Source organism: Kogia breviceps, chromosome 2 (genome assembly GCF_026419965.1).
Source record: "Kogia breviceps isolate mKogBre1 chromosome 2, mKogBre1 haplotype 1, whole genome shotgun sequence".
NCBI lineage: Eukaryota > Metazoa > Chordata > Mammalia > Artiodactyla > Physeteridae > Kogia > Kogia breviceps.
The window spans coordinates 5,836,638-5,861,923 of NC_081311.1; the positions used below are offsets into that span (position 1 = coordinate 5,836,638).

The following is a 25,286-nucleotide window of genomic DNA, read 5'->3' on the forward strand; positions in this document are numbered from 1 at the left end:
TCTGTGGAAAAGAAACATCAGAATCACCTGCGTACTCACTAAAACTGTCCTTCCCAGACCTCTCTGTAAGAAGGATCGCCAGGGTAAATGCCAAATTTGAATTCTTAACATCAGGAATCCCGTGGCTTGGGGAGGCGTCCTAGCTCATTTAATGCTCACTACCACCTGGGAGGTTTGTATTTTACTTTCACTTAACAGATGCTAAACCTGAAGCTTGGAAATCAGAGCTAAAGACACAGGCTGCATCTGCAAATCGATCTGGTGTGGGCTCTGACCTACTTCTTAGCCCTGTGACTGCAGGAAAACGATTGAACCTCTAGACACGGCAATTTCCTCATCTGGATCTTCAGGATTTTAAAATGAAACCATGCACGGGAAGCACTTGATCACAATACTCCAATTATATGAATATGTAATAAATAACATAGTGGTTAACAAACAACCTAATGATTATTAAAGAGGCCAAGTAAGCAGCTCACACCGTTCAATAGTTGTGACTGATCAGTTTGTCCTACCAGACAGAAGAGTCTTTGAAGGCAAGAGGTATTTCTCATCTGTCTGGTTTCCCAAGTCCGTAACAGAGCGTTGCTAATTGCTGATTGAGCAAATGAATGAACAAAGAAAGGACAGACAGAGGGGTGAGTAGTAGGGCTGGATTTAAACTGGGGCTTGGACCCAGGCCTGGCTTCCAGATGGAGTGCTGAGATGTCCTGGCATTGAGAAGGGTGTCCTGGGGCCAGTGCCTCTGGCTTTTTTGGGGTTTTTTTTTTTCTAAAAAGGCCTGCACGTTGTTCAGAGGGGCTGAGCTGGTCCTCGCGAACACTGCAGAAACCTGGGGGGTGGGAGGAAGATAGGGGAAAAGCCACTTTGCAGTAAAAAGAGATGGTGAGGAAGGGAGTTCCCTCAAATGCTGCCTACACGCCTCTTGGCATGGGGCTTCGCTCAGAAATCGGTGGGAGGTCACAGGACAGATTTCTGCCGGTGATTTTCCCTCCAGGCTGCACATGAGAATCACCTGGGGCTTTGGAAACTATTCCGGCTCCGTCCGTCCATGGCTGGAGATTCTGATTCACCTGAGTGGCGGTGTTACTATCTCCCTGGCCCTTAGGGTTCAGATAGGTGGCCACGGCTGGGGATCATGGAGGTTCCACAAGGTGGGGGCCACCCATCCTTGACCCCTCCTGCTCCTATAGTCTGTGTAGTCCTCTCGTTGCTGCTTCCCGCGGTCTCGGAGAGGGCAAGTCCCGTTGTTAAAACGGCTATTATGTCTCTTTGAGGCCTTCCTAGGCAGAAGAGAAGGAGACCGCCTAGAACTCGGCCTGGGAGGCAAGGCCCTCCATTCACTTCACGGGTATTTCCCAGTGGCCCCCGGCCCCGCGGCCTGTAGAGGCCCATTTCAAGGGCGTGGGAGGGCACCTGGGACTCTGTGTTCTTAACAGACAAACCCAGACGTTTCTCACGATCAGGAAAGTCTGGGGAAAATCGCTGTGCGCTTTTTTTTTTTGGGGGGGGGGTCCTGCCATGGAGGAAAAACTTGATCCAATCTATCAACGTAAAACCTAAAGCAGTGCATCGAAAGCAGGATGCCCAGACGTCGCGTGCCTGCAGGTCCAAGTTCATTCTCTCGCACGAGATGTCCATTTGGGGGCTTAGGGGACGGGGCCCGGGGACGGCCGCCTGGGCGGCGGACAGCCTCGCCGACCTGCTACCCGCGTTCCGGGAGCGAGCAGCCGAGTCATCATTTCCAGCCTCAGACTCTGGAAAGCTGGACGGTGCAGCCGCGTGTGCTTTTGGCAGCCGGGCGCCCGGGGCCCCGCGGCCACATCATCCCGGGGCGGGGATGTGTGCGCTCCGGACGCCCGCGCCGCCACCGAGCCACGTCTGTGCCGCCGCCGGGGCGCGCGGCCCGGGAGGCGCCTTGCCCCGAGCCGCCCCGGGGGTGGGCCAGAGCCGGCTCTGGGCGGGACCCTGGCGGGGGCCCCTGACCGGTCTCTAGGACCCGCGGGACGCCGCGGGCGGGCGGGCGGGGGTGCGGGGGAGACCATAATTTGTTCCGTGGTGATGAGAACGGTGACTGTTGGCTGTGGATCCATTTCACAGGCCTGCCTCCTCTCCCTAACGATCTTCCTCGTCCCCGGGCCAACTCGGACAGTTTGCTCGTTTATTGCAACGGTCAAGGCTGGCTCGTGCCAGAACAGCGTGCGCGCGCGCACACACACGCACACACACACGCGCCGGGGAAAACTTTTTTAAAAAAATGAAAGCCTAGACTAGCTCTTCAGCGGCCGGGCGCTGCGCGAGGGGTTCGGAGTTGACTCCCCGCAGCAGGAAGTCCCTCGGGCCGCGACGCCCGGCCCCCGCTCGGCGCCCGCGGGGGATGGTGCAGCGCCCGCCGCCCGGCCCCGAGAGCTGCTGCTGCACGGAAGGCCGGCGACGATGGCAGCGCGCCCGCCGCCCGCGCCCCCCGCCCGCGCCCTCCTGCTCGCCCTGGCCGGGGCTCTTCTGGCGCCGCGCGCGGCCCGAGGTAAGTCGCCGAGCCCAGGCGGCTCCCCGCCGGTCCCCCGCTGTCCCCGCCCGCCCGCTGGGGACTCGCCCTCCGGGGGCACCACGCGCCGCACGGGGGGGACGCCGAGTGGCGGGATTGCCCCGCGACCCGGCGCGCGGGGACGCGGCTGCGGAGCCCCCGGGCTCGGGCTCCCGGCTCGGAGGGGACCCCCGCCCCCCGGCCCCCACCCCAGGTGCCAATTCCCGGGGGAAGGAGGGAGCCCTTGGCTCCGGGCCTGGAAGCCGCCGGCGCGTAGCCCGGGTGGCCCAGCCTCGGGGCCGCTGCCGCGTGTCCTCCCATCTCGGGGATCATTTGCCAGGGTATCTGTGTCTTGACAGTTACACGTGTCGCCCGGGACGATGCGCGTCGGGTCGTCTTACCCTGTCCCTTAGTGAATCCCCCCATCTCTAACTGGTCAGCCCTCCATGAGGTTTCCTGTGCACCCCTGCTCCCCCTCGGATACACCTGGGGGGACGCCCAGTAGCCGCGCAGGTGAGCCGTCCTCGTGCCCGCAGGTGTGCCTGCGGCGTTCCACGGCGCTCTCCATTTTAAAAATGGACTCTCTTGCCTACTTCTTGAATTTTCTTTCCCTCTCCTTCTAATTCCGGATACCTCCCTAGTTGTCAGTGGCGGCTAGATTTGAGCAGAATCTTTGTTTCCCGCCACTCCCGTCAGGTTCTCAGCTAAATAATCGCTTAAGTCAACCTTGTGTAAAGCGACAGCTCATTTCCACGTTAAGCCAAAGTGTGGCTATTATAGCTGTTTTATAGATCTAGGTTTTCCCGAGTTGTATCCCCTTAAATGGGTACCTGTGGATCTTTCCGTTTTGCACAATGAGAACTCGAACAGCAGGTGCCTTTTTAAAAAATCGCAAGTTTCTGCCCGTCGCCGTCACCGCCACTGCCGTCTTTCTGCCGCTAGAGGCGCTGTCGGCCTACCGATGAAAGACTTGCCTTGGCCTCCAGCTCGAAATTTCTGTGAGTCTATGTAACAGGCATTATTTTTCAACAACTGGCCTCAATCACAAACCGTTATTACCTTATGATACGTTTAATTTTGTAATTGCCACTGCTGCCCTCCACCCCACCCCACCTCCGTACCCCACCGCGTCTAATGTAATGTGGCTAAAACCCAGCTCTCCATAAAATCCACACGGCAATGAAGACCAATTTGAGAATTAATGATTAAGTAAAAAGATTGCTCAAAGCAAGGAAGAAGCAATGAGAACGCCAAGAAAGAATACTGCTGACTGTTGAGTTAAAAAAACTCTATGATCTGCAAGTGAAAATAATAGTTGTCAAAAATGTTCTGAAAGACTTTTGTACAAATGGGTCCTTTTGAGTATTTATTGAGAAAGAACTTTTAAAAAACTGAAACAGAATCTCAAAGTGTGCCTGAGGTGGCCTTGGACTTGACACATGCTCTGTACACAGAAACGGAAGTCCACTGACCATGGACAATACTTTTTTTTTTTTTTTTTTTTAGAGGAAAATGTTTACTAAATCAAGCTAATAATGGGAAATTATTTCATGGAGGAAGGACTTTTATTATTTTATGACTGCAGCTTTGGTAGAGGTAGTTTTTCCTTAGGATAGATATGACTCAGAATAGAAAGCCTAAACATTTAGAATGGGTTACATGCTGTGATATCCCAGGATTCACTGCTTGTTTATCCTTGGATTCTCGGTATCGAGTTTTAAGTCAATCAGTGCACCAAATCACAGCACATAATGAAACATTTCTTTGTGTTGGCAAGAAAAAGGGAGGAATTACTACTTGTTGAAGGCAGAGCATATTTTGGGTTTTGTCCCTCTGTGTGTTACCGTTCGTGGGCATCTCAGCTCTAACAGGTCCAAAACAGAACCCTAGATCCCAAACTCTCTATTCCTGAATCCATTTTCCAACCCGTGCCCCCATCTTTCCAAGTCGGTAATAACATCCTCTGCCTTTTCCAGATGCCTCATGCAAACACTTAGAAAGTCATCCTGAGTCTCTCCTTTCCCTCCACAAGCCACCAACCTCCAAAATGTATTCTCATCTACCCACTTCCCCGTTTCAAGTGGCCTTCCCCAGCCTCGGCCGCTTTTTCCCCCCTTCTGTTGATCTCTTTTGCAGAGCCTCTTATCCCTCGTGCAGTAGCCTCCTAACTCATCTGCTGGCTTCCCCTCTTGTCCCTGTGAAATGTACTCTTCCCAGCACCACAGCCAGAGTCATCAGTCTCAGTCAGGAGTTGGATCATGCTGGTTTCCTGTTTAAAACTCTCCAGTGACTTCCTACGGCTCTTAAAAAAATCCAAACCTCAGTATAACATATTTCCTGTTTTCCTCTGTTATCTCCTTTCTCACCACTCTCTCCCGTGCTCACGACTCCATCCACACTGACTTCTCCTCTTTCTGACTTTCCAGTATAATACCCGCCATAATAAAAAAACAATATTTAACGTTTGCACCATGAAGCAAATATTGCTTATGGTTGAGCCACACAGCGTTCTGTAATTCCTTTTTCAACTTTTTGTTTTTCCTAGAGCTAATAATTGCTTTTTGTTTGTTTGTTTGTTTGTTTCTTTTTTTTTTTTTTTTTACCGTTTTGCTTTGTTTCTTGTGTACCAATCTGTACCTCCAAACCCTCTGGGAGAATCGGTAAGCTCCTTCCAATATGATCAAACACATCAGGTAATCTATTCACTGTTTATTTTTTCTTGGTATTATCTCTCTTGGAGCCCTTTTCTTCCTGCTCCAGTGTGAACTGGTTACATTTTAGGTTTGCATGTCAACTGTTGTCTCAGGACTGCTCTCTTGCCGAGATGCTGGAAACTCCTCTTACATCCTTCCTGTGTTGGATTGCCTGCTTTCTGAGCACCATAACTTTCTTTTTCTAGTTTATGCCTTATTTTTGTGGAGCACATCTTCTAGTAACTTCCTAAAAGGGCATGTGGGAGATAAAATTTTTTGATAACTTGTTAGGAATGTTTAAATACTCCCCATTGCAAGTAACAGAAAACCTGACCACAGTAAGTCCCTTACATACGAACAAGTTCCATTCCGGGAGTGCGTTCGTAAGTCCAATTTGTTCGTAAGTCCAACAAAGTTAGCCTAGGTACCCAACTAACACGATCGGCTGTATAGTACCATACTGTAATAGGTTTGTAATACTTTTCACACAAATAATACTTTAAAAAAATAAAGAAAACAGTTTTAATCTTACAGTACAGTACCTTGAAAAGTACAGTAGTGCAGTACAACAGCTGGCACCCAGGGGCCGGCATCGAGTGAACAGGCAGGAAGAGTTACTCCGTGGAGGAGGTAGGGAGGTGGGAGATGGTAGAGCTGAAGGATCGTCAGCAACAGGAGACGGAGGGCAAGCTGCAATTTCACTCACGCCTGACGTTAGTGGAACCCATGTTCATGTCTTTGAAAGTTCACAGCTTGAAGGTTCGGGTGTAGGGGACTTACTGTACAGCAGTTTTTAAAAAATCTTTACATCCCGAGCGTTTGTGAAGTAAGCGGTGTAGTAGCTGCTGTAGTGAGACCGTGATACTACTAGGCACCCGAGCTTTTACTTTTGCTTGTGTGTCTGCCATACTTACATGTTGGCTTTTGCTTTTATGCTTAATGCCTCATGGTCTTATGATAGCTGCTGTACGTTTTGGCATTATATCTGCATTCTAGGCCATAATAAGGCAAAAGAGGCAAAAAGCGGAGTCAGCAAATCTATTTTATTGGGAAAATAAAAGTATTTCCAGAAACCTTTGTAGCAGATTTTCTCTTGGCTAGACTGTGACACAGGGCCACTGCTTGCTGCATGGGAAGATAGAAAAGTAAATATTTTTAGTTGTATACTTTGGTGTTTCAATCGAAACAGAGCTTTATGAGTAAGAAAGAAGTTTAGAATGTGTGTCTTGCATGCAAATATATATATGCAAACCAACAATTTTATATATATATATATATATATATACACACAAACACATACACACATATATGTATTTCACCCCGGATATATATATTAAAGGTAGTAATATATATCACCTTTGATTGTTAGTTTTTTTAGGAATAAAATTTCAAATGGAAATCATATTTCCTTAGTATTTTATAAGGCATTTCTTCATTGTCTCTATGCCCATTGCCACTTGGGAAGTTGATAGCATGGTGATTGTTAATCCTTTATATGTAGTCTGTTTTCTTTCTCACGGCTTTTATCATCTTCTCTTAATCCCCAGTATTTTTACATTTCATGATAATGTGCTTTAGCTAAATTCTTATCAGTAGTCCTGATGGGATTTTCTGTTTGAACTTTCATGCTGTGAAGTTCTAGTGTACTTTCTTTTATTATTTCTTCAATGATTTCTTCCTCACTGTTTTTGTCATGCTTTTTTCTGAAACTGCTCTTAGCTGAATGTCCTAACTTCCTGAAAACATCCTCTAATTGTCTTCTTTGTTCAACTTTCTGGGAGAGTTTGTTTAATTTCACTTTCCAACCCTGCTACTGAAGTTGTTTATTTCTGCTACTACATATTTAATTTCCAAGAAATGTTTCTTGTTCCATGAATGTTCCTTTTTTTAAAATAAGGTTCTGTTCTTTTATATATATATATATAATGGATGTAAGTTTTTGGTGAGCTCTTGGCATGTATTAAGTTTTACTTTTTACACATTTTTGCTTCGCTGACTTTATTCACACTATTAGCTCTCAGATCCTCGCCCACTCCTGTTTGCTATAATCTCTGGCTTTCTTCAAGTGTCTGTATTTTGGCTGTCTGTTTATATTTAACAATGAGACACTAAAAAGCTGATTGAAACTTCTGTGTGCTTCAAAGACGGGCTTAGTAACTGGTCGGCCTTCACTGGGTTGGGGGACCTCCATACATCACTGACTGTCTTTTTTCGTAGGCTGGTCAGTTTCCCCAAAGAGGAATCTTACAGCCTCCTGCTGAGGACTTAAGCCTGGCTAATAGGGCCTGTGAGCTGAGTAGTAGAGCAGGGTTAAGGTGGATGTCTCACCGATGAGTGTGCTTTGCTTCTTCTTCTTCTTCTTTTTTTTTTTTTTTAATCCTTTTGCTTTCAGTTTGGCACTCTGCTACCACTTCTTCACTCTCAGCTCTGCCGGGCGTCCTCGTGTACAGAATCTCTCTGCTTTAGTGTCTGCAGAAAATACATCTCCTGTCTGATGAAGTGGGAGGGGCCATCACCTAGCTGTGCTGGCTTTGCAAGGGCCCTACAGCTCTAACTTTTCCTTGGACCGTCTTTCAGCCCAGCCTGTACTGACCATCAGAGGTGCCCAGTGCCTCCCATCCCCAAGTCTTTTCAAGGTTCTTCTCATCCATCTCACCTTCTAGATGGCTTCCCTCTTCTCCAGGTAACGGGTTTCCAGTTCTCTCTCCTCTGCTGAGTAGGTAACCACTTGTCTCACCTCTTCTAAAGCCTTGTTGCTTTCTCTTACCTGTTGCTATTTTCTCTCCAATTCTTTGGTTTCTTAAAATTATTTTTATGTTATTATTTATATTGTAGGCTTTCAGGAGGGAGTGCAGATAAACACCTGTGAGTCTGCCATGCACATTTAAAAGTCAGCCCAGGCTTTTATTATGGCACTCTGTATACAGACATGTTTTTTTTTTTTTTTTCCTCTCTCTCACTTGTCATTTGGCTCTTTCTGTTCCTTCCTTGTGGAAACAAAAATTACATCCATTTTTAAATGTTTCAAAACTTTCTTTTAAAAATCTATAAATACTCCAAGTCAACATATACCTAATTGGATAGACATTGCAGCTGTGGAAACTGTAAGGATTTTTTTTCCTAAGGAATGCAACTACATCATCTAAAGAAGCTAAGCATATTTCTTTCTGGTGTAGATGATGCTGTAATGAATTCATTACAGTTGCAGCAAATTTTTTTTTTTTTTTTTTGTATCAGAGTGTGTTCCAGAGGCCTCTTAAAGCTAAACTGTTCCTGCAGTCTCTATGATTTATAAAGACAGGTGTGAGAAACATCTTCAGATGTTCCTTCTGTACCAAATGGCTAGACCTCTAGTCCTTTGGCTGCGTGCCCACTGAAAGCTGTATGAAACAGCTCTGCAATATGTGCAGTCCTTTAATTATCAGCTCTCTGGGTTTGAGAAAGTGAAGTTGGTATAATCTATGCAGAATGTTTTGGGAAATAGTTTCTTGCACTTGTAGTAGCTGTTTCTCTACGTGTGTTTCTGTAGTATTTTATGAAACCTAAAGTTTTCATACAAGCACACGGTTACTTAAAAAGGCAGTTGTTGAGTGCTTCGGTGCCAGAAACTATTGCAAGATCTTTGCATGCACTGTATCATTCAGTCCTTGGGGACGAATCTTGCCCTCACTCTACCGGGGAGGAAACCATGGCTTCGGACGGTTGAGTGTCTGCTAAGTGGCCGATGCAGGGCCATCTCTAGGCACTCTCATGACGGGGACCAGGTCCTAGCCTAGAGGCGTAGTAAACAGTTTGTCATCTATGTACTTTATCTTTGAAATAATCATACTGTCTACAGCAATGTGACTGTAGCATCGTTTGCTTTGGAATGGAATGATAACGCAGTTCAAATGAACTTTACTTGCCAGTTGAAATGTGTGCCTTGAATATCATGCTTTCTGACAAGCTGCCATTTCAGTCCTTATATTTACGCCAGCTCATCCCTCATCCTGGTGCCTTGTGCTTTATTTAATGTTCAGTATACCTTGCCTCCACTTGATCGATGAGATGGAGAAGCCAACTAATTCAGCATCATATTGATATTTTTTATCCTTTAAGCTTTTATGTCATCCCCAGGTGACACTAAGAGCTCAGTTTCTAGGCAGCTGCTTAAAGAATCGGGCAAGCTCGTTGGATTAACTCTGGACCTTCCGTCTGTCCTGGAAACATTGGCCTCCCTGATGCTTTTAGGTGATCCATTCTTAGAACTGTTGTTGATATACCCTGACATCTTCTCTTGGCAGGGTGTGGTAAATACTGGCCTGCAACTTGACCAAAAGGTTCCTTGTTTTGTGTTTTGCTATATTTGTGATTAAACTCAGGATAGGATGGAGCATTTCTCATGAGATCTATGTTCACATGAATCTGAATGTCATCAGAGAACCTGGTTTTACTTTCTTAAATCCTGGTGGTTCGGTGGTGTTCTTGGGAACTTGCATCAGAACTTAAGAGTCGAGGTTATACCTTAAAATGCAGCTGCACTTTGGTTGATGGAATACATGTATTCCTGAAATGAGGCAAGCTAAGCAAAATTTCTAAGCTGAAATAATTTATTCATCCAATTTCAGTATAATTTGAGATATGATCATGAAAAAGGTCATGGAAAAGAATTTTGGCCCCATTATCCATTCCTTCACAAAATGTGAAATATTGTAAAAGTTGAAAAAAAGACATAGAATAAGTTACACATCCATATTGTTGCCAACCATATTTTACTATAGATGCTTCAGAATTTTTAAAATTTAAAGATGTAAAATGTTAAAGCTTATTTGTAATCACTGCTAATTCTCTCCAGCCATCCAGTTCTTCACCTTCTTTCTGAAAAGACAACCACTATTCTGAAATTGGTAGGTAGAATATATATATATGTGTGTGTTCATACATATACATGTATCTCTAATCAATATTTGATATTATTTATGTATTAAATATTATATAAATGGTACCCTACTGTATACAACAGACTTCTTCAGCTTGCTTTATTTATTTTTTTATATTTTTGGCTGCGTTGGGTCTTCATTGGTGCACGTGGGCTTTCCGTAGTTCCAGCAAGCGGGGGCTACCCTTGGTTGCGACGTGCAGCTTTCTCATTGTGGTGGCTTCTCCTGTTGCGGAGCATGGGCTCTAGGCATGCGGGCTTCAGTAGTTGTGGCACACGGGCTTAGTTGCTCCACGGCATGTGGGATCTTCCTGGACCAGGGCTCGAACCTGTGTCCCCTGCATTGGCAGGCAAATTCTTAATCACTGCACCACCAGGGAAGTCCTGCAACTCACTTTTCTAAAAATCAGTGTGTTTTTAAAGACTTATTCTTACTGATACATGTTCTTGCTTCATTCCTTTTAATTGAATGGTTAAACCGTAAATTGTACACTCCTGTGTGGATAAGTATGTTTTCGCCTACTTTTTGATATTGCACTGGTGCAAGGATACTTCTACCTATCTCCTCATATACAGGTGTGAGCTCTAAGGAAGCTATTACAAATGAATGGCTGAATCGGAGGATAAGCCAGTTTTCTGCTTTGATATACATTGCTACTTTGCTTTCTAAAGGTTGCACCCATTTTCATGCCTACTTGTCAGAGAGTTCTGGTTATCCGTATTTTTGCCAATACTTGGCACTTGCAGACTTTTAAATGTTGCCAAACTGGATGTGAAATGTTTCATTGTTTTTATTGGCATTTTCCTGATTCTTAGAGACTTTAAGACTTTTCTTAAGAAATGTGTTTATATTGCTCTTCATGTTTCTTCTTTGGATCACTTATTATTTGCCCATTTTTTCTTTCTAAGTGTGGTTTAAGAAATCCTTCTCTCTTTTCTGAGCTCCAAAAGAGATTTTAATAATTTCTTCTAAATTTTAACTTTTTGCTGTTCACTTTTAGTATAACTGGAACTTATTTTTATTTGTTGTATGAGGGTATGGTCTATTTTGCCTCATATAGATAAGATAACCAACCATCCTAGTAACATTTATTGAATCCTTTCCTCCTTCTGATAAACACCAAGTCTAGACAGATAGGCTTCTGGGTTCCTTGTTCTGCTGGACTAGTTCTTTCATCCTATTTTCAGTACCATACTATTTTCAGTATTCTGTACTATAACGAGTCTTACATATTTAGATTGGTTGGTATATGGTGGTATTGGGGGCAGACAGTGGGGTCAGCTTGGCGTGGTTTGCATATCAGCTCTGTCACCTACTGACATGTGACCTTGGGAAGGCAAGTGACCATCCTGTGTTGTTAGGACTTTTGCAGTTTCAATACTGAAAGTCCCACATCTCAGGACCCCTCAGAGCTGGGCAAACCATGAGGGTTGGTCACCCTAAACCTCAGTCAAATTATGAAAACTCTTTTTTCCCCAGTTACTCCCTTTATGAAATGGTGATAATAATAGTATCTGCCCCCATAGGGGTGTGTGTGAGGAAGATTAAATGAGATAATACATGGAAAGTGCTTTGAACAGGGCCTAGCCCATACTAAGTGCTCAAAAAGGTTAATTTCCTCTTCCTGTCTCCCTTCCTCTCCTTTATAGAATTGTCTTGAGTATTCTTGAAATGCTTCTCATATGAACTTTAGAATCTCCGTGCTAAGTTCTTCAAAATACTCAGTAGGAACTTACAGATTAATTTGGGGAGATTTGACATTCCCATGACATCAAAGCTTCCTGCCATAAATGTGGTCGTTTCTTTGTATGTTTTCTTTAATTTTATTCAGTAAGTTAAAAAATTTTCTGAAGTTCTTGCGCATCTTTTTAAGATATATTTCAAGGTACTCTAAGTACTTACTAGATTCACTCTTATTCTGAATGTCATCACTATTTTCTTTAATTAAAAAATTTTACTACAGCAAATTTTAAACATGTGCAAAAGTCGACAGACTGGTATAATGAACACTCATGTGTCTATTACTCAGCTTCAACAAGTACCAGCTCATGACTAATCTTGTTTTATCTGTGGAATTATGTCTTTTTAAAAAGTTCTAATTGATGTTTTCTTTTTCAGTATAAATAAATGTTACTAATTTTTGTACTTTGATTTTGAATTCGGCAACCATGCTTGATTTTTAAAATAAATTTATTTATTTATTGTTGGGTGTGTTGGGTCTTCGTTTCTGTGCGAGAGCTTTTTCTAGTTGCCACGAGCGGAGGCCACCCTTCATCGCAGTGCGCGGGCCTCTCACTGTCACGGCCTCTCTTGTTGCAGAGCACAGGCCTCCACACGTGCAGGCTCAATAGTTGTGGCTCACGGGCCTAGTTGCTCCGCGGCATATGGGATCTTCCCAGACCAGGGCTCGAACTCGTGTCCCCTGCATTGACAAGCAGATTCTCAACCACTGCACACACCATCAGGGAAGCCCCATGCTTGATTTTTATTAGTTCTAATAGTTTGTAGACTAACTTCATAGAAATTCTAACTATCATCTAAAAATGATGGTAATTTTTGTTTTTTCCTTTACGGTTCTTTTACATTCTACCTCTCATTTCTTTTCTTTCATTGGCTAGCACCTCCACTACAATGATGAACAAAAGTGGTGATTGCAAATGTCTTTGGGTTGTTTTTCCCCAACTTTAATGAGAATAGGTTTTCACCATTGATGAAGATGCTTACTGAAAAATTTTGCTATGCATGTCGTTTAATCTTTTTTTTAATATAAACTAAGAACATTTCTCTATACTTCTAATTTGCTAAAATGTTTTCTTTTTAACATATAAACATGGTTGCTTAATTTTTTAAAAAAACTTTTCCTCAGCATCTGTTGGTATGATTAGTTGTTCATTTGTTGGGTTTTTTCCCCCTCCTCTATTCCGTTAGTAGTGTAGTGAATTATATTAATAGATTTTATGTTGTTAAACCATCCTTGAATTCTTAGAATAAATCTTCCATAATTTGGGTGCATTTTAAAAATACAATGTTGGATCCCATTTACTAAAATTTTATTTAGGATTTTAGCCCCTGTAGGACAATGTTGATAACCACCATTAGTCTTTAATTTTCCTTTCTCCAAATATCTTTTAGTTTTCATTTCAAAGCTTTACTATTAGCCTCAGAAAGTGAGTTAGGGAGTTTTAGTTACATCTTTTTCTATTCCTAGGACAGCTTAGGTATAAGAGGTTATTTTTTCCTTAACAGTTGTTGAAACTTGATTTAATATTATCAAAGCATGGTGTTTTTTCATCAGAAATCTGATAGTTGATTTAATCTCCTTAAGGATTATAGTGCTATTCATATTATCTCTTTCTTTCTGAAATAATTTTGCTGCATTTTTCTTTTGTTGATCGTTTATTTTTGTTTTCTATTTCATTAATTTCTGTCCCTTTCTTCTACTTTCTTGGGGTTTATACTGTTATTCTATTTCTCACTTCTTCTGAAAGCTCTTTCATTTAAGCTGAACTTTTCCCTCCAATTACTGCTTTCATTGTTTTGCTGTTAGGTTTGTGTTATCATCATGGCCAAAATAATCTATACCTTGCATTACGATTTTTTGAGTGCGAAGTTATTTAGACATATGTTTTGATTGGTGTGTATGTGAGAGAGTGTGCGTGTTTTGCTTTCTAAATGGTTGGGTAAGATTAGTTATCTTTGTTGTTGATATCTGATTTTATTACACTGGTGTCAAAGAAAGTGATCTGTGTCCTATTGACTCTCATGCATTTGAAATTGTCCTTATGAGCTAATACCTGGTAAATTTTTATAAAATTACATGTGTGTTTAAAAATAATGTATATGCTCTAAGTATTGGGTATAGGATTCTAGATTTGTCAATTAGATTAAGCTTGTTAACTGATGTCATATCATATATTATGACTAACATTTCTCATTCAGTATTTCTGTGTCTAAGAGAGGTTTTAAGAATCTAATATAATCATAGATTTTCCATTTTTCCTTGTAATTCTGTCAGTTTTTGCATCATACGTTTTGAGGCTAGTTTGTTGGGTCTATTCAACTGTGTACAGCTCCAGATGTGTCTAAGACAAATATTACTGTATCAGTTTTCTTTGGGTTAATATTTTTCTGGTATGTCTTTTCCTATCTCTTTACTTTCAAATTTTCCATGTCATTATCTTTCACATATGTCTATTATAAACAAAATATGCCTAGATTTTAAAACTTTATAATTGCTGTCTCTTAACTCACTAGGTCCATCACTTCATGTGTATTGTGACCTTTGATGTTTTTGAACTCATCTTCCATTTTGTTCTCTATTTACTAAAAGTTTACTGAATTTTGCTATTTTTAGGCACCTTTTTTTTCCTGTCTCCTTTTATATTGCTGAAGGATTTATTTACACCTACTTCTCTCCAGCTCTGTTAATTTAGAGGTTATATATCCTGTTTCCACAATTTAGTAGTACTGTTAAATATCAAACTGCGCTTCAAGTAACAAAGTGTAAAGGTAGCCAGTGACCCTGGCCACCTCCCAAATACCACCACTGGCCAAGAATGTTTCCGTGTCTTTCATCGTCTCTCCCATTTGTTATTATTGCTGTCTAGCATTTTAGTCTACCACTTTGAAGCACATCTCTCATCAAAAAAATATAGTGGGGTGGTGGTAGACTTTGCTTTTGTTTTTAGTAGTGCAGGCTTATTTTGATTTATCCAGTGTAACCAGTGCCTTCTTTTCCCATCATGGCTTCTTGCAAACCTCTTCTGCCTGTTGGATTCAGTTTGCTTTTTATCAAAATCATGTTGCATTGAAGGTCTGTGAATAGCAAATGCCCTGTATTTGTTTGGCTGGAAAATGCTTGTTTTCTCTTTTTCTTAAATGTTAGCTTAACTATATACAGAATTCTAGGTTGACAGTTACTGTCCTTTAGCAGGTATTACCTATGGTATGCTGGCCTCTGCTGTCACTGTTGAGACATCTTTAGTTTAATGATTGTTGTTTTGCACTAGACCTGCCTTTTTATCTGGTTCCTTTTAAGGTTGTCTTTTGTTTGTTTGTGGTTCTGTAGTTTTATTATCATGTTTTTTGATATGGACCTATTTTTAATTTATGTATATCTGACCTTGCCATGCTTCTTAAATCCAAGCAAATGTAGAAAGTTCTTAGTCATTATCCCTTCAATGACTGTTTTGCCCTCATTTTCTCTTTATCTCCTTCGGAGCTTTTTTATATGTAATTGGATCTTATCGTTCAGTCATGCTGTTTCTCTTTGTCTCTTTTTCACTCTGCTTTACGTGCTGGGTGATGTCTCCCAATTTAGATTCCATTTCATAATTCTCTCTTGAGCTGTGTCTAGGTTGCTGTTTAAACAGTCTGTGGACTTACTTTGCAATTTCCAATGCCTTTAGTTTTTCATTTATAGAAGCTTAATTTTGTTCTTTTTTGAACCTGATAGATCATTAAAAATAATGTCCTTTTACTGTCTCCCATTATGGCTTCTGTGTTTTCTTCTACATCTTTAACACTTTGGGATGCATATGTTGTTATCCCTCTTAGATTATTCTGTTGTCTCTAGTTCTTAGGGTGCTGTATCTGTATTGTCATAAATTATCTCTTCTGATGCCTTGCAATTTTGAATTGTGAACTCATTTTCAGCTTTTTCCTTTCCACCACTATCCCCTCCATGAGCGTCCTATGCACCTGGGATTGTGAAAGGTCCAGCAGAGCAGAGTTTTACTTATGATAGGTGTTTCAAGTGTTTTACTCATCTGCGGCCAGTTTTTATGTTAATTTCTCATCTTGGGAATCTTACACCACATAGTTATTGTAATTTTGGTCTCCACACCCATGTGGAGGCTTGAAGTTTTGATTTCTGTCGGAGACTGCCTGACTCTCACCAGCAGTCTGGGTAAACATAGCCACTTTGCAGTTTCCCTGGGGCATTTGGTAGAGTTTTTCTAGCCCCTTGAACTTGGGAAGGGCAGTCCTGCAGAATGCTGGCTTTCTGCAAGGATCTCAGCTCCAGTTTCCCATCTCGTGTGTTCCAGATCATACCTCCTGTCATTAAAATTACAGCTCCTAGACTGAAGGCCTGTATCTGTTGCGTCTCCTAGATTTCCATGGTATTGGCAGTGTTTGAATGCTCTGGCTATGAATTCCTTTTTTATTTATGGGTCCTGGTAATTTCCTTTCCTTTCTTTCTAGTTTAGTTATGTATGTACTGTAAAAATGTCACATTTTATTTAGCATTTTTTATGTGTTTGCAGTGGGAAGGTTTTCTATCTGCATCAGTTCAGTTCACCACCACGCTTTCGGAACTGGAAGTCCCCAACATTGATTCTTTGATTCCCTAAGTATATTTGCCTGCTGTCATCCTGGATTTGTACCAGGGGCTAAGGATATGATGGTGAGAAAAACAGATGCAGACCTTCACCCCCTGGCATGTGGAGTGAGTGGATCCTGAGGATGTACAGAAGATGAGTTGAACCCACCCAGTACCCGGATTCTTGGCCTCCAATACTGCTCCAAAAACTCGGTCAGAAAAGCGAGTCAGCTGCTCTCCTGCTGGTATGTTAGTCTTTGCCTTGGCAGCTGCAGGGGTGAGATGTGCTGATGATGGGGCCAAGCTGGGCTTTGGGGGTGAAGCCATCAGCTGTTCCCTTCTCCCTCTGGCTGAGGCAAAATGAGAACAGCTGGGAAAAAAGGCCGGCACGCCCTCCCAGAAGCCATTCCTCTGCCAGCACAGGTGTCAACAGAATTCCATTCATATGAGCCTTCCAGGAGCGTATATCAAGTTTGTTCCATGCTTTAAAATTCTGATACAGAGAGTGGATTGTAAAATGGGGTGAGCTGATGATTGAAACCCTCATCTGTATACATTTGTACCTTTTGGAATGAGTAATATGATCCCATAGAGATTGATGACTCTGCTGATTTATCTAGAAAAATCAAATGCCTGGTTTGTCATGTAAATTTGGATGTGTCAGATTTTGTCTACTCAGTTCATTAAGTTTTGTCTCCAGTTTCTTAGTAGGGAAAGTCTTATTTAGCTGGAATAGATGGTCCTCCTGAAACTTCCTCTCAAAGCTGACACACGTTTCAGTCTCTCTTTCTTGTCTCTGCTCACCCTTAAAGTGCTTTTTAACCCTCATTCTCCACTCAGCACAGCTGAGGGCCATGCTGTTGGTTACAGAGGCCCAGTTGGAAAGTGACTCCGACAAGGTGACGGAAGGGACTGGCTAGGAGGTAGTTTGAAAAGCCAAGTCAAGACAGCTGTCTGAAGCATGAAAGATCCCTGAGAGAAGCTTCTGCTTCTCTTCTGGTCATAAATGGCATCAAATAATGAGATTTCTTTGACTTACCTCCCCTGATGTCTCTTCCATGTGGACTTCACGTGTTCTCCTGCTGTAGTAATGAAGTTGAAAGCGTGCTAGGGTCTTGGCCAGGATTCTGGGGTGAGAAGGCCTGGCTCTGAGCTCTGACTCTGGGCCTCTTTGTAGCTGTGTGACCTTGAGAAACCTACTCAGTCTTTCTGAACTTCAGTTTCCTTATTCGTCCAAGAAGAGTAGGGAGACAGCCCATCTCACTGGGTTGCAGAGACCATTGGGTGAGGGAAATGCCGGAAAAAGCATTCTGTAATTTATTTGTTTTTTAAAATTTTAATTGGAGTATAGTTGCTTTCCAATGCTATGTTAGTTTCTACTGTACAGCAAAGTGAATCAGCTATACATGTATATATATATATATATATGTATATATATATGTATATATCCCCTCATTTTTGGATTCCCTTCCCATTTAGGTCACCACATAACATTGAGTTCCCTGTGCTATACAGTAGGTTCTCATTATTTGTCTATTTTATACATAGTATCAATTGTGTGTATAAAGCATTTTGTAATTTAAAGTCTGCCCTTTAGATTGTGGGGTACGTGTTCCCCCTGGTCCTTCAGTGATGTGGATTTGCTCTCCTGTCTTGGGAGGCATGCATTTCTCAACATCAACCACCCTCCCTTCCTGCTCTCGGTAGATGGGTGTACAAGTTAACCCCAAAGGTCAACAGAGGTTTGGGAGAGCCGGACATTTTTGCTCCTTTTTTTCCCACCTTATATCTCATGTTTCATTCTTTGCTTTCATTGACCTTGGGTTAGGGCATCTCTTTGTTAACAAGGACCATTTGAGATTGCTTTAATAGTGTCAACTCTTGCAAATATCATTTAGTCATGGCAAACAACATGTGTGTTAGTTTCCTACTTCTCTATTGTATGGGGCACATTATGGGCAGGACATCAGGGTTGGAGAAGGAGACCCAGGCCAGGGTCATTTTCCAAGCCCCCCCCCGCCCCCCGCCCCAGCTTCTTGGTTTCTCGAGAAAGGGGTTTGGGAGGACGACTAAGAGTAGAATTGCAAGGAAAATAAAATTGAACATGCTCATCGGGGTGCTGGGTAGGTGTTAATAAGAATTGCTGTAGGGATAGAAAGGGATCGTTCACATTTTATGGGGGAAGCATAGATGTACGCTCTTAACTTTTGTGTGAATTACCACTTAGAGTATGTGATTACAGCAGTGCAGACAGTGAGAGGCTCTGCATCCCTGTGGTTCCAGTGAATGCAAATTAAGAACATTCCAGAATCTGACAGAAATGTTCCACCCAGACTGAATGGTGTTATTTTCCCAATTTATAGAAAAAAATAAGTCAATGGAAAGATATTTCCCCCCACTGCCAAGATTGTTTATCTCCATAATCTTTCTTAAGCTGTTGGTTCCAGCTACCATCTCCCCTGAGTTACAAAGAAGCAAATGCGTTTTCAAAAATGTCCACTCAGTCTTAGTTCAACATATCATCAGACAACACCCAAGGGCTCCTGGTTACTGTTTTACCTTTGTGCCTGAATAACAGTCATAGTTCCTTATGGTAATTGCTCATACTTTGAGGACAGAATTAAGGGATTCCATACATGCGTTTTTGCTTTTGTGGTTTCTGTATACTGGCACTGTTCTGTGAGCTTTACTTTGTTCTCAGTCCATCCTAACCACTCACCTGGGAGGTAGATATATGGTCACTGTCTTTTCCAGATAGGAAAGCTGAGCTCAGGAAGTTAAAATTGCACGAAGACACACAGCTAGCAGGTAGCACAACTGGAGTTTTGTATCTGAATTACTGTACCAATAGGAACTACAGAAATGGAACAGATGCTAATAGCAGTCACAGTGATGACTCAGCAACTAACCTACCATGTAGCAGGCACTGGGCTAAGCCTTTTCCATCAATTCTCTCTTTAAAATCTCACAGCCCTGGGAGGTGTGTGCCATTTTTATATCCATTTTACAGAAGCAGGGACTAAGGCAAAGAGAACTTGTGACTTGCTTTAGCCCCTGCTTCTAATGAGAGGCTGAGCCGGGACCAAACGAGACAGCTGATTTCAGAGTCCACATGATAAACCACTGGGCTACCATGGGAAGAACCAGAATTTCCAGGTGTCTGTCCAGATTCAGAACCCTTTGCAGCTGACCCATCTTGTGTTGATATGGGGGCATCAGGGTTTGAGGAGAGAACCGCTCGTCTTTCTAGGAAGGCACTGAGTAGAGCAATGCTTGAGATTTCTACCGTGTAGACCCTGGCGACTTTTCCTGCGGGTGGTTCCTGACCTTCAGGGAGTCACAGGAAAGATAGGACTAGTGACCCATTTTCTGTTTTCTTTTTTCTTTTTTTTGGCCTCGCTGTGTGGCGTGCAGGATCGTAGCTCCCTGACCAGGCATCAAACCCACGCCCCCTGGAGTGAAAGCGTGGAGTCTTAACCACTGGACCACCAGGGGAGTTCCTGGTGACCCATTTTCAAAGTCCAATATCTTTGACCCTTTGTTTCTTCATTAAAGGAACGTGTGGACTTAGCTAAAATATTGTCTCTGCAGGGGAAACTTACTGTTTGATGATTACACACGCGGTCCTCTGTTCTCTCGCTCACAAATAAACCGCAGGACTCACCCTGATCGCTTTTCTCTGGGATGGCTCGAGAAAATATTAAAATTCTAAATGCACATGCATGAGTGTGTTCGTTATGAATTGCTGTGTAACAAATTACACAACTCAGTGGTTTCAAATAACACACAGTCATGACTTCACAGTTTTGTGGGGCAGGAATGTGGGCACAGCTTAGTGGGAACTTTGCTTCAGCTTCTCTCCCAGGCTGCCATCCAGGGTGAGCCAGGTTCGGGCTCTTGCCTGAAGGTTGCACGGGGAAAGCATCTGCTCCCAAGCTTGTGTGGCTGTTGGCAGAATGCAGTTCCTGGAGAGCTGTTGACCGGGGTCTTGGCTCCTAGCTGACCACTGGCTGGTGGCCTCTGTCATGTCCCTGACAGTCACCCCTCCAACACTGCAGCTTCTTCAAAGCCAGCAAGCTGAGAAGGCAGTAGAGAGCATCTGCCAGGAAAAAAAGTCACAAGTCTTTGTAAGCTAATCATGGAAGCTATTGCCATATTCCACTGGGCAGAAGCCATGCACCCGGGCAGCCTGTCTCTCGGGGAGGAGGTGACACCAGGAGTGAGTACCAGGAAGCAGGGTCTATGGGAACCATCTCAATAGTCTGTCCACCACCGTGAATTACTTGGTAATGAGTGTTGTTAATATCAGTGTGGCCTTGACAGCTGGAAGCTTCTGTTTGCAGAGCTATCAGCTTACTATGTACAGGGGCCAGAACTGGTTGCAGCATCCTCTTAGTAAGGTGGCTGTGTGTTTCTGCCTGTTTATTCCTTAACTGTTCCCCTGTTGTGTGTCCTTTTGAGCTGCAGTGAATTCCTTGCTTCTGCCTGACAGCATTTGGCCTCACTCCTACTTAGCTAGACATCACTGCTTCAGGGCACCCTGTTCTTGGTCCTCGCTGCCCCACTCCAGGGGAGGAGAGGTCCCCTTGTTAAGCACGCTCAAAGTGCTGTTTCTCTGTCAGAGGATCCGTTCGTCCGCCTGGTTAGACTTTAAGCTCCGTGGTCACGGAGACCATATCCATCTTCCTCTCTGCTGTCCCCAGCGCTTAGCACACCCCAGCTGTTGAATAAATATTGGCACAATGAGTGAAGAGCCCCACTTCATCTGCTTCTTTTTCTTTTAAGCAGATGTGGTTCACTGAAGCCGGACTCTTTACTGAAACATTTTGTCTTTGTACAAACTTTCGTGTAAATGAATGAGCACATTTGGAAAATCTGTTTTAAAAAGACCAGGTGTCCCAATATTTGGTACAGAAAAGGCAGCTAGTATCTATGCGTGATCCAAAAGAAGCAGCTCCAGGGAATACTATGAAACTCTTCTTTGAGTGTTATTTTTATTGTCTAGAAAAGAGGAGCTGGTCATTTAATAAAAGTTGATGAGTTCTCTGTCAGTTTTAGCTTGTTCCTGTCATCTCATTGAGGAGCACACAGATGGAAGGATGGTTGTGAACGACGCTGTGTACTGATGTGGCTTTTAGCTGTCCCTAGCAATATCTACTGACCTGGTGAAGATAAACCGACCTGCATATTCACTTTTTTCCTTTTTAGTCCGTCTCCCCACACTTTAAACTTTTCAAATGGTTTTGACCCAAATGAGTCGACATTCAATTGGAGGGTTAAATGACTCTTTTGTAAAACAGACTCAACGTCAGCATCTACAAAAGCAACAAAAAACAAACCACAAAACCTCACAACAGCCTAATTTGCAAGTCACGAATTTTACTTTGTTTTATATTGTTTTCTTATATTGACCTTGTTTATCCTTTTATTTATGTCCATGTTGGGTGATTTCAGTGGTTTGGGGAAAAACATTTTTAGAGAAATACGTTTGAAAACATCAAAGTTTATCATTGATAAACTCACAGTAATTTTCTTAAGTACATTTCTTAAGGTTGCACCCTATTTATTTTTATAAAACATTTTTCTCTTGGTGGTTTACCATCAGTGCTTTGCATAAATAGCATAAAAACTAAGCCCAGCTCATGAACAATTGAAGTAGGTTATCAAAGGAAGAGTGAAATTAATGTTGCTGAAAAGTTTTTAGAATAAGAGCCGGGTGGCCTATTTAGGTATAGTTCTGGGACTATGAACTATTAAGTTTACAGACTGGCAGCCCCATTCTTTTCCCGTGTGTGTGTGTGTGTGTGTGTGTGTGTGTGTGTGTGTGTGTGTGTTGGGAGACGCAATTAATCATGAATTCAATTTCTTTAACAGGTATATGGCCATATAGACATTTCTCATTTTGTGCCAGTTTTGGTAATTTGGGTCTCTTATTTTTTTTTAATTTTTAAATTTTTTTTCAGTTTTCTTTTTTTCTTTTAACATCTTTATTGGACTATAATTGCTTTACAATGGTGTGTTAACATCTGCTTTATAACAAAGTGAATCAGCTATACATATACATATATCCCCATATCTCTTCCCTCTTGCGTCTCCCTCCCTATCCCACCCCCCCATCCCACCCCTCTAGGTGGTCACAGAGCACCGAGCTGATCTCCCTGTGCTATGTGGCTGCTTCCCACTAGCTATCTATTTTACATTTGGTAGTGTATATAAGTCCATGCCACTCTCTTACTTTGTCCCATCTTAACCTTGCCCCTCCCCACGTCCTCAAGTCCATTCTCTACATCTGCATCTTTATTCCTGTCCCGCCACTAGGTTCTTCATAACCATTTTTTTTTTGGATTCCATATATATGTGTTAGCATACAGTACTTGTTTTTCTCTTTCTGACTTACTCCACTCTGTATGACAGTCTCTGGGTCCATCCACCTCACTACAGATCACTCAGTTTCGTTCCTTTTTATGGCTGAGTAATATTCCATCATATATATGTGCCACATCTTCTTTATCCATTCATCTGTCCACGGACACTTAGGTTGCTTCCATGTCCTGGCTATTGTAAATAGAGCTGCAATGAACATTTTGGTACATGACTCTTTTTGAATTATGGTTTTCTCTGGGTATGTGCCCAGTAGTGGGATTGCTGGGTCGAATGATAGTTCTATTTTTAATTTTTTAAGGAACCTCCATACTGTTCTCCATAGTGTCTGTATCAATTTACATTCACACCAACAGTGCAAGAGGGTTCCCTTTTCTCCACATCCTCTCCAGCATTTATTGTTTGTAGATTTTTTGATGATGGCCGTTCTGACCAGTGTGAAATGATATCTCATTGTAGTTTTGATTTGCATTTCTCTAATGATTAGTGATGTTGAGCATCCTTTCATGTGTTTGTTGGCAATCTGTATGTCTTCTTTGGAGAAATGTCTATTTAGGTCTTCTACCCATTTTTGGATTGGGTTGTTTGTTTTTTTCATATTGAGCTGCATGAGCTGCTTGTAAATTTTGGAGATTAATCCTTTGTCAGTTGCTTCATTTGCAAATATTTTCTCCCATTCTGAGTGTTGTCTTTTGATCTTGTTTATGGTTTCCTTTGCTGTGCAAAAGCTTTTAAGTTTCATTAGGTCCCATTTGTTTATTTTTGTTTTTATTTCCATTTCTCTAGGAGGTGGGTCAAAAAGGATCTTGCTGTGATTTATGTCATAGAGTGTTCTGCCTATGTTTTCCTCTAAGAGTTTGATAGTGTCTGGCCTTATCTTTAGGTCTTTAATCCATTTGGTGTTTATTTTTGTGTATGGTGTTAGGGAGTGTTCCAATTTCATCCTTTTACATGTAGCTGTCCAGTTTTCCCAGCACCACTTATTGAAGAGGCTGTCTTTTCTCCATTGTACATTCTTGTTCCTTTATAAAAAATAAGGTGACCATATGTGCATGGGTTTATCTATGGGCTTTCTATCCTGTTCCATTGATCTATATTTCTGTTTTTGTGCCAGTACCATACTGTCTTGATTACTGTAGCTTTGTAGTATAGTCTGAAGTCCAGTAGGAGCTGATTCCTTCAGCTCCGTTTTTCCTTCTCAAGATTGCTTTGGCTATTTGGGATCTTTTGTGTTTCCATATAAATTGTGAAATTTTTTGTTCTAGTTCTGTGAAAAATGCCAGTGGTAGTTTGATAGGCATTGCATTGAATCTGTAGATTGCTTTGCGTACTATAGTCATATTCACAGTGTTGATTGTTCAAATCCAAGAACATGGTATATCTCTCCTTCTGTTTGTATCATCTTTAATTTCTTTCATCAGTGTCTTATAGTTTTCTGCATACAGGTCTTTTGTCTCCTTAGGTAGGTTTATTCCTTGGTATTTTATTCTTTTTGTTGCAGTCATAAATGGGAGTGTTTCCTTAATTTCTCTTTCAGTTTTTTCATCATTAATATATAGGAATGCAAGAGATTTCTGTGCATTAATTTTGCATCCCGCAACTTTACCAAATCCATTGATTAGCTCTAGTAGTTTTCTGGTAGCATCTTTAGGATTCTCTATGCATAGTATCATGTTATCCTCAAACAGTGACAGTTTTACTTCTTTTCCGATTTGGATTCCTTTTATTTCTTTTTCTTCTCTGACTGCTGTGGCTAAAACTTCCAAAACTATGTTGAATAATAGTGGTGAGAGTGGGCAACCTTGTCTTGTTCCTGATCTTAGTGGAAATGGTTTCAGTTTTCACCATTGAGAATGATGTTGGCTGTGGGTTGGTCATGTATGGGCCTTTATTATGTTGAGGTAAGTTCCCTCTATGCCTAGTTTCTGGAGGGATTTTATCATAAATGGGCATTGAATTTTGTCGAAAGTTTTTCTGCATCTATTGAGATGATCATATGGATTTTATCCCTCAGTTTGTTCATATGGTGTATCACATTGATTGATTTGCATACATTGAAGAATCCTTGCATTCCTGGGATTAAACCCCCCTTGATCATGGTGTACGATCCTTTTATGTGCTGTTAGATTCTATTTGCTAGTATTTTGTTGAGGATTTTTGCATGTATGTCCATCAGTGATATTGGCCTGTTGTTTTCTTTCTTTGTGACATCTTTGTCTGGTTTTGGTATCAGGTTGATGGTGGCCTCGTAGAATGAGTTTGAGAGCGTTCCTCCCTCTGCTATATTTCGGAAGGGTTTGAGAAGGGAAGGTGTTAGCTGTATTCTAAATGTTTGATAGAATTCGCCTGTGAAGCCATCTGGTCCTGGGCTTTTGTTTGCTGGAAGAGTTTTAATCACAGTGTCAATTTCATTGCTTGTGATTGGTCTGTTTATATTTTTTATTTCT

The 25,286-nt window shown here is 42.2% G+C and overlaps 1 protein-coding gene across 2 annotated transcripts in view; it reads left to right on the top strand.

Moving 5' to 3' along the window:
• The window catches only part of ADAM12 (ADAM metallopeptidase domain 12), a 675,955-nt gene that overhangs the window by 282,028 nt on the left and 368,641 nt on the right, over nucleotides 1-25,286 (top strand). Inside the window, exon 1 of one of the 2 annotated variants that reach the window (XM_067024331.1) lies at nucleotides 2,306-2,524. The exons of the other annotated variant lie outside the window; for it this stretch is intronic. Within the exon in view, the coding sequence (XP_066880432.1) occupies nucleotides 2,437-2,524 (88 nt within the window). The 5' untranslated portion in view covers nucleotides 2,306-2,436. Of the gene's footprint in view, nucleotides 1-2,305; nucleotides 2,525-25,286 lie in introns of those variants that run through there. 2 annotated transcript variants of the gene reach the window in all.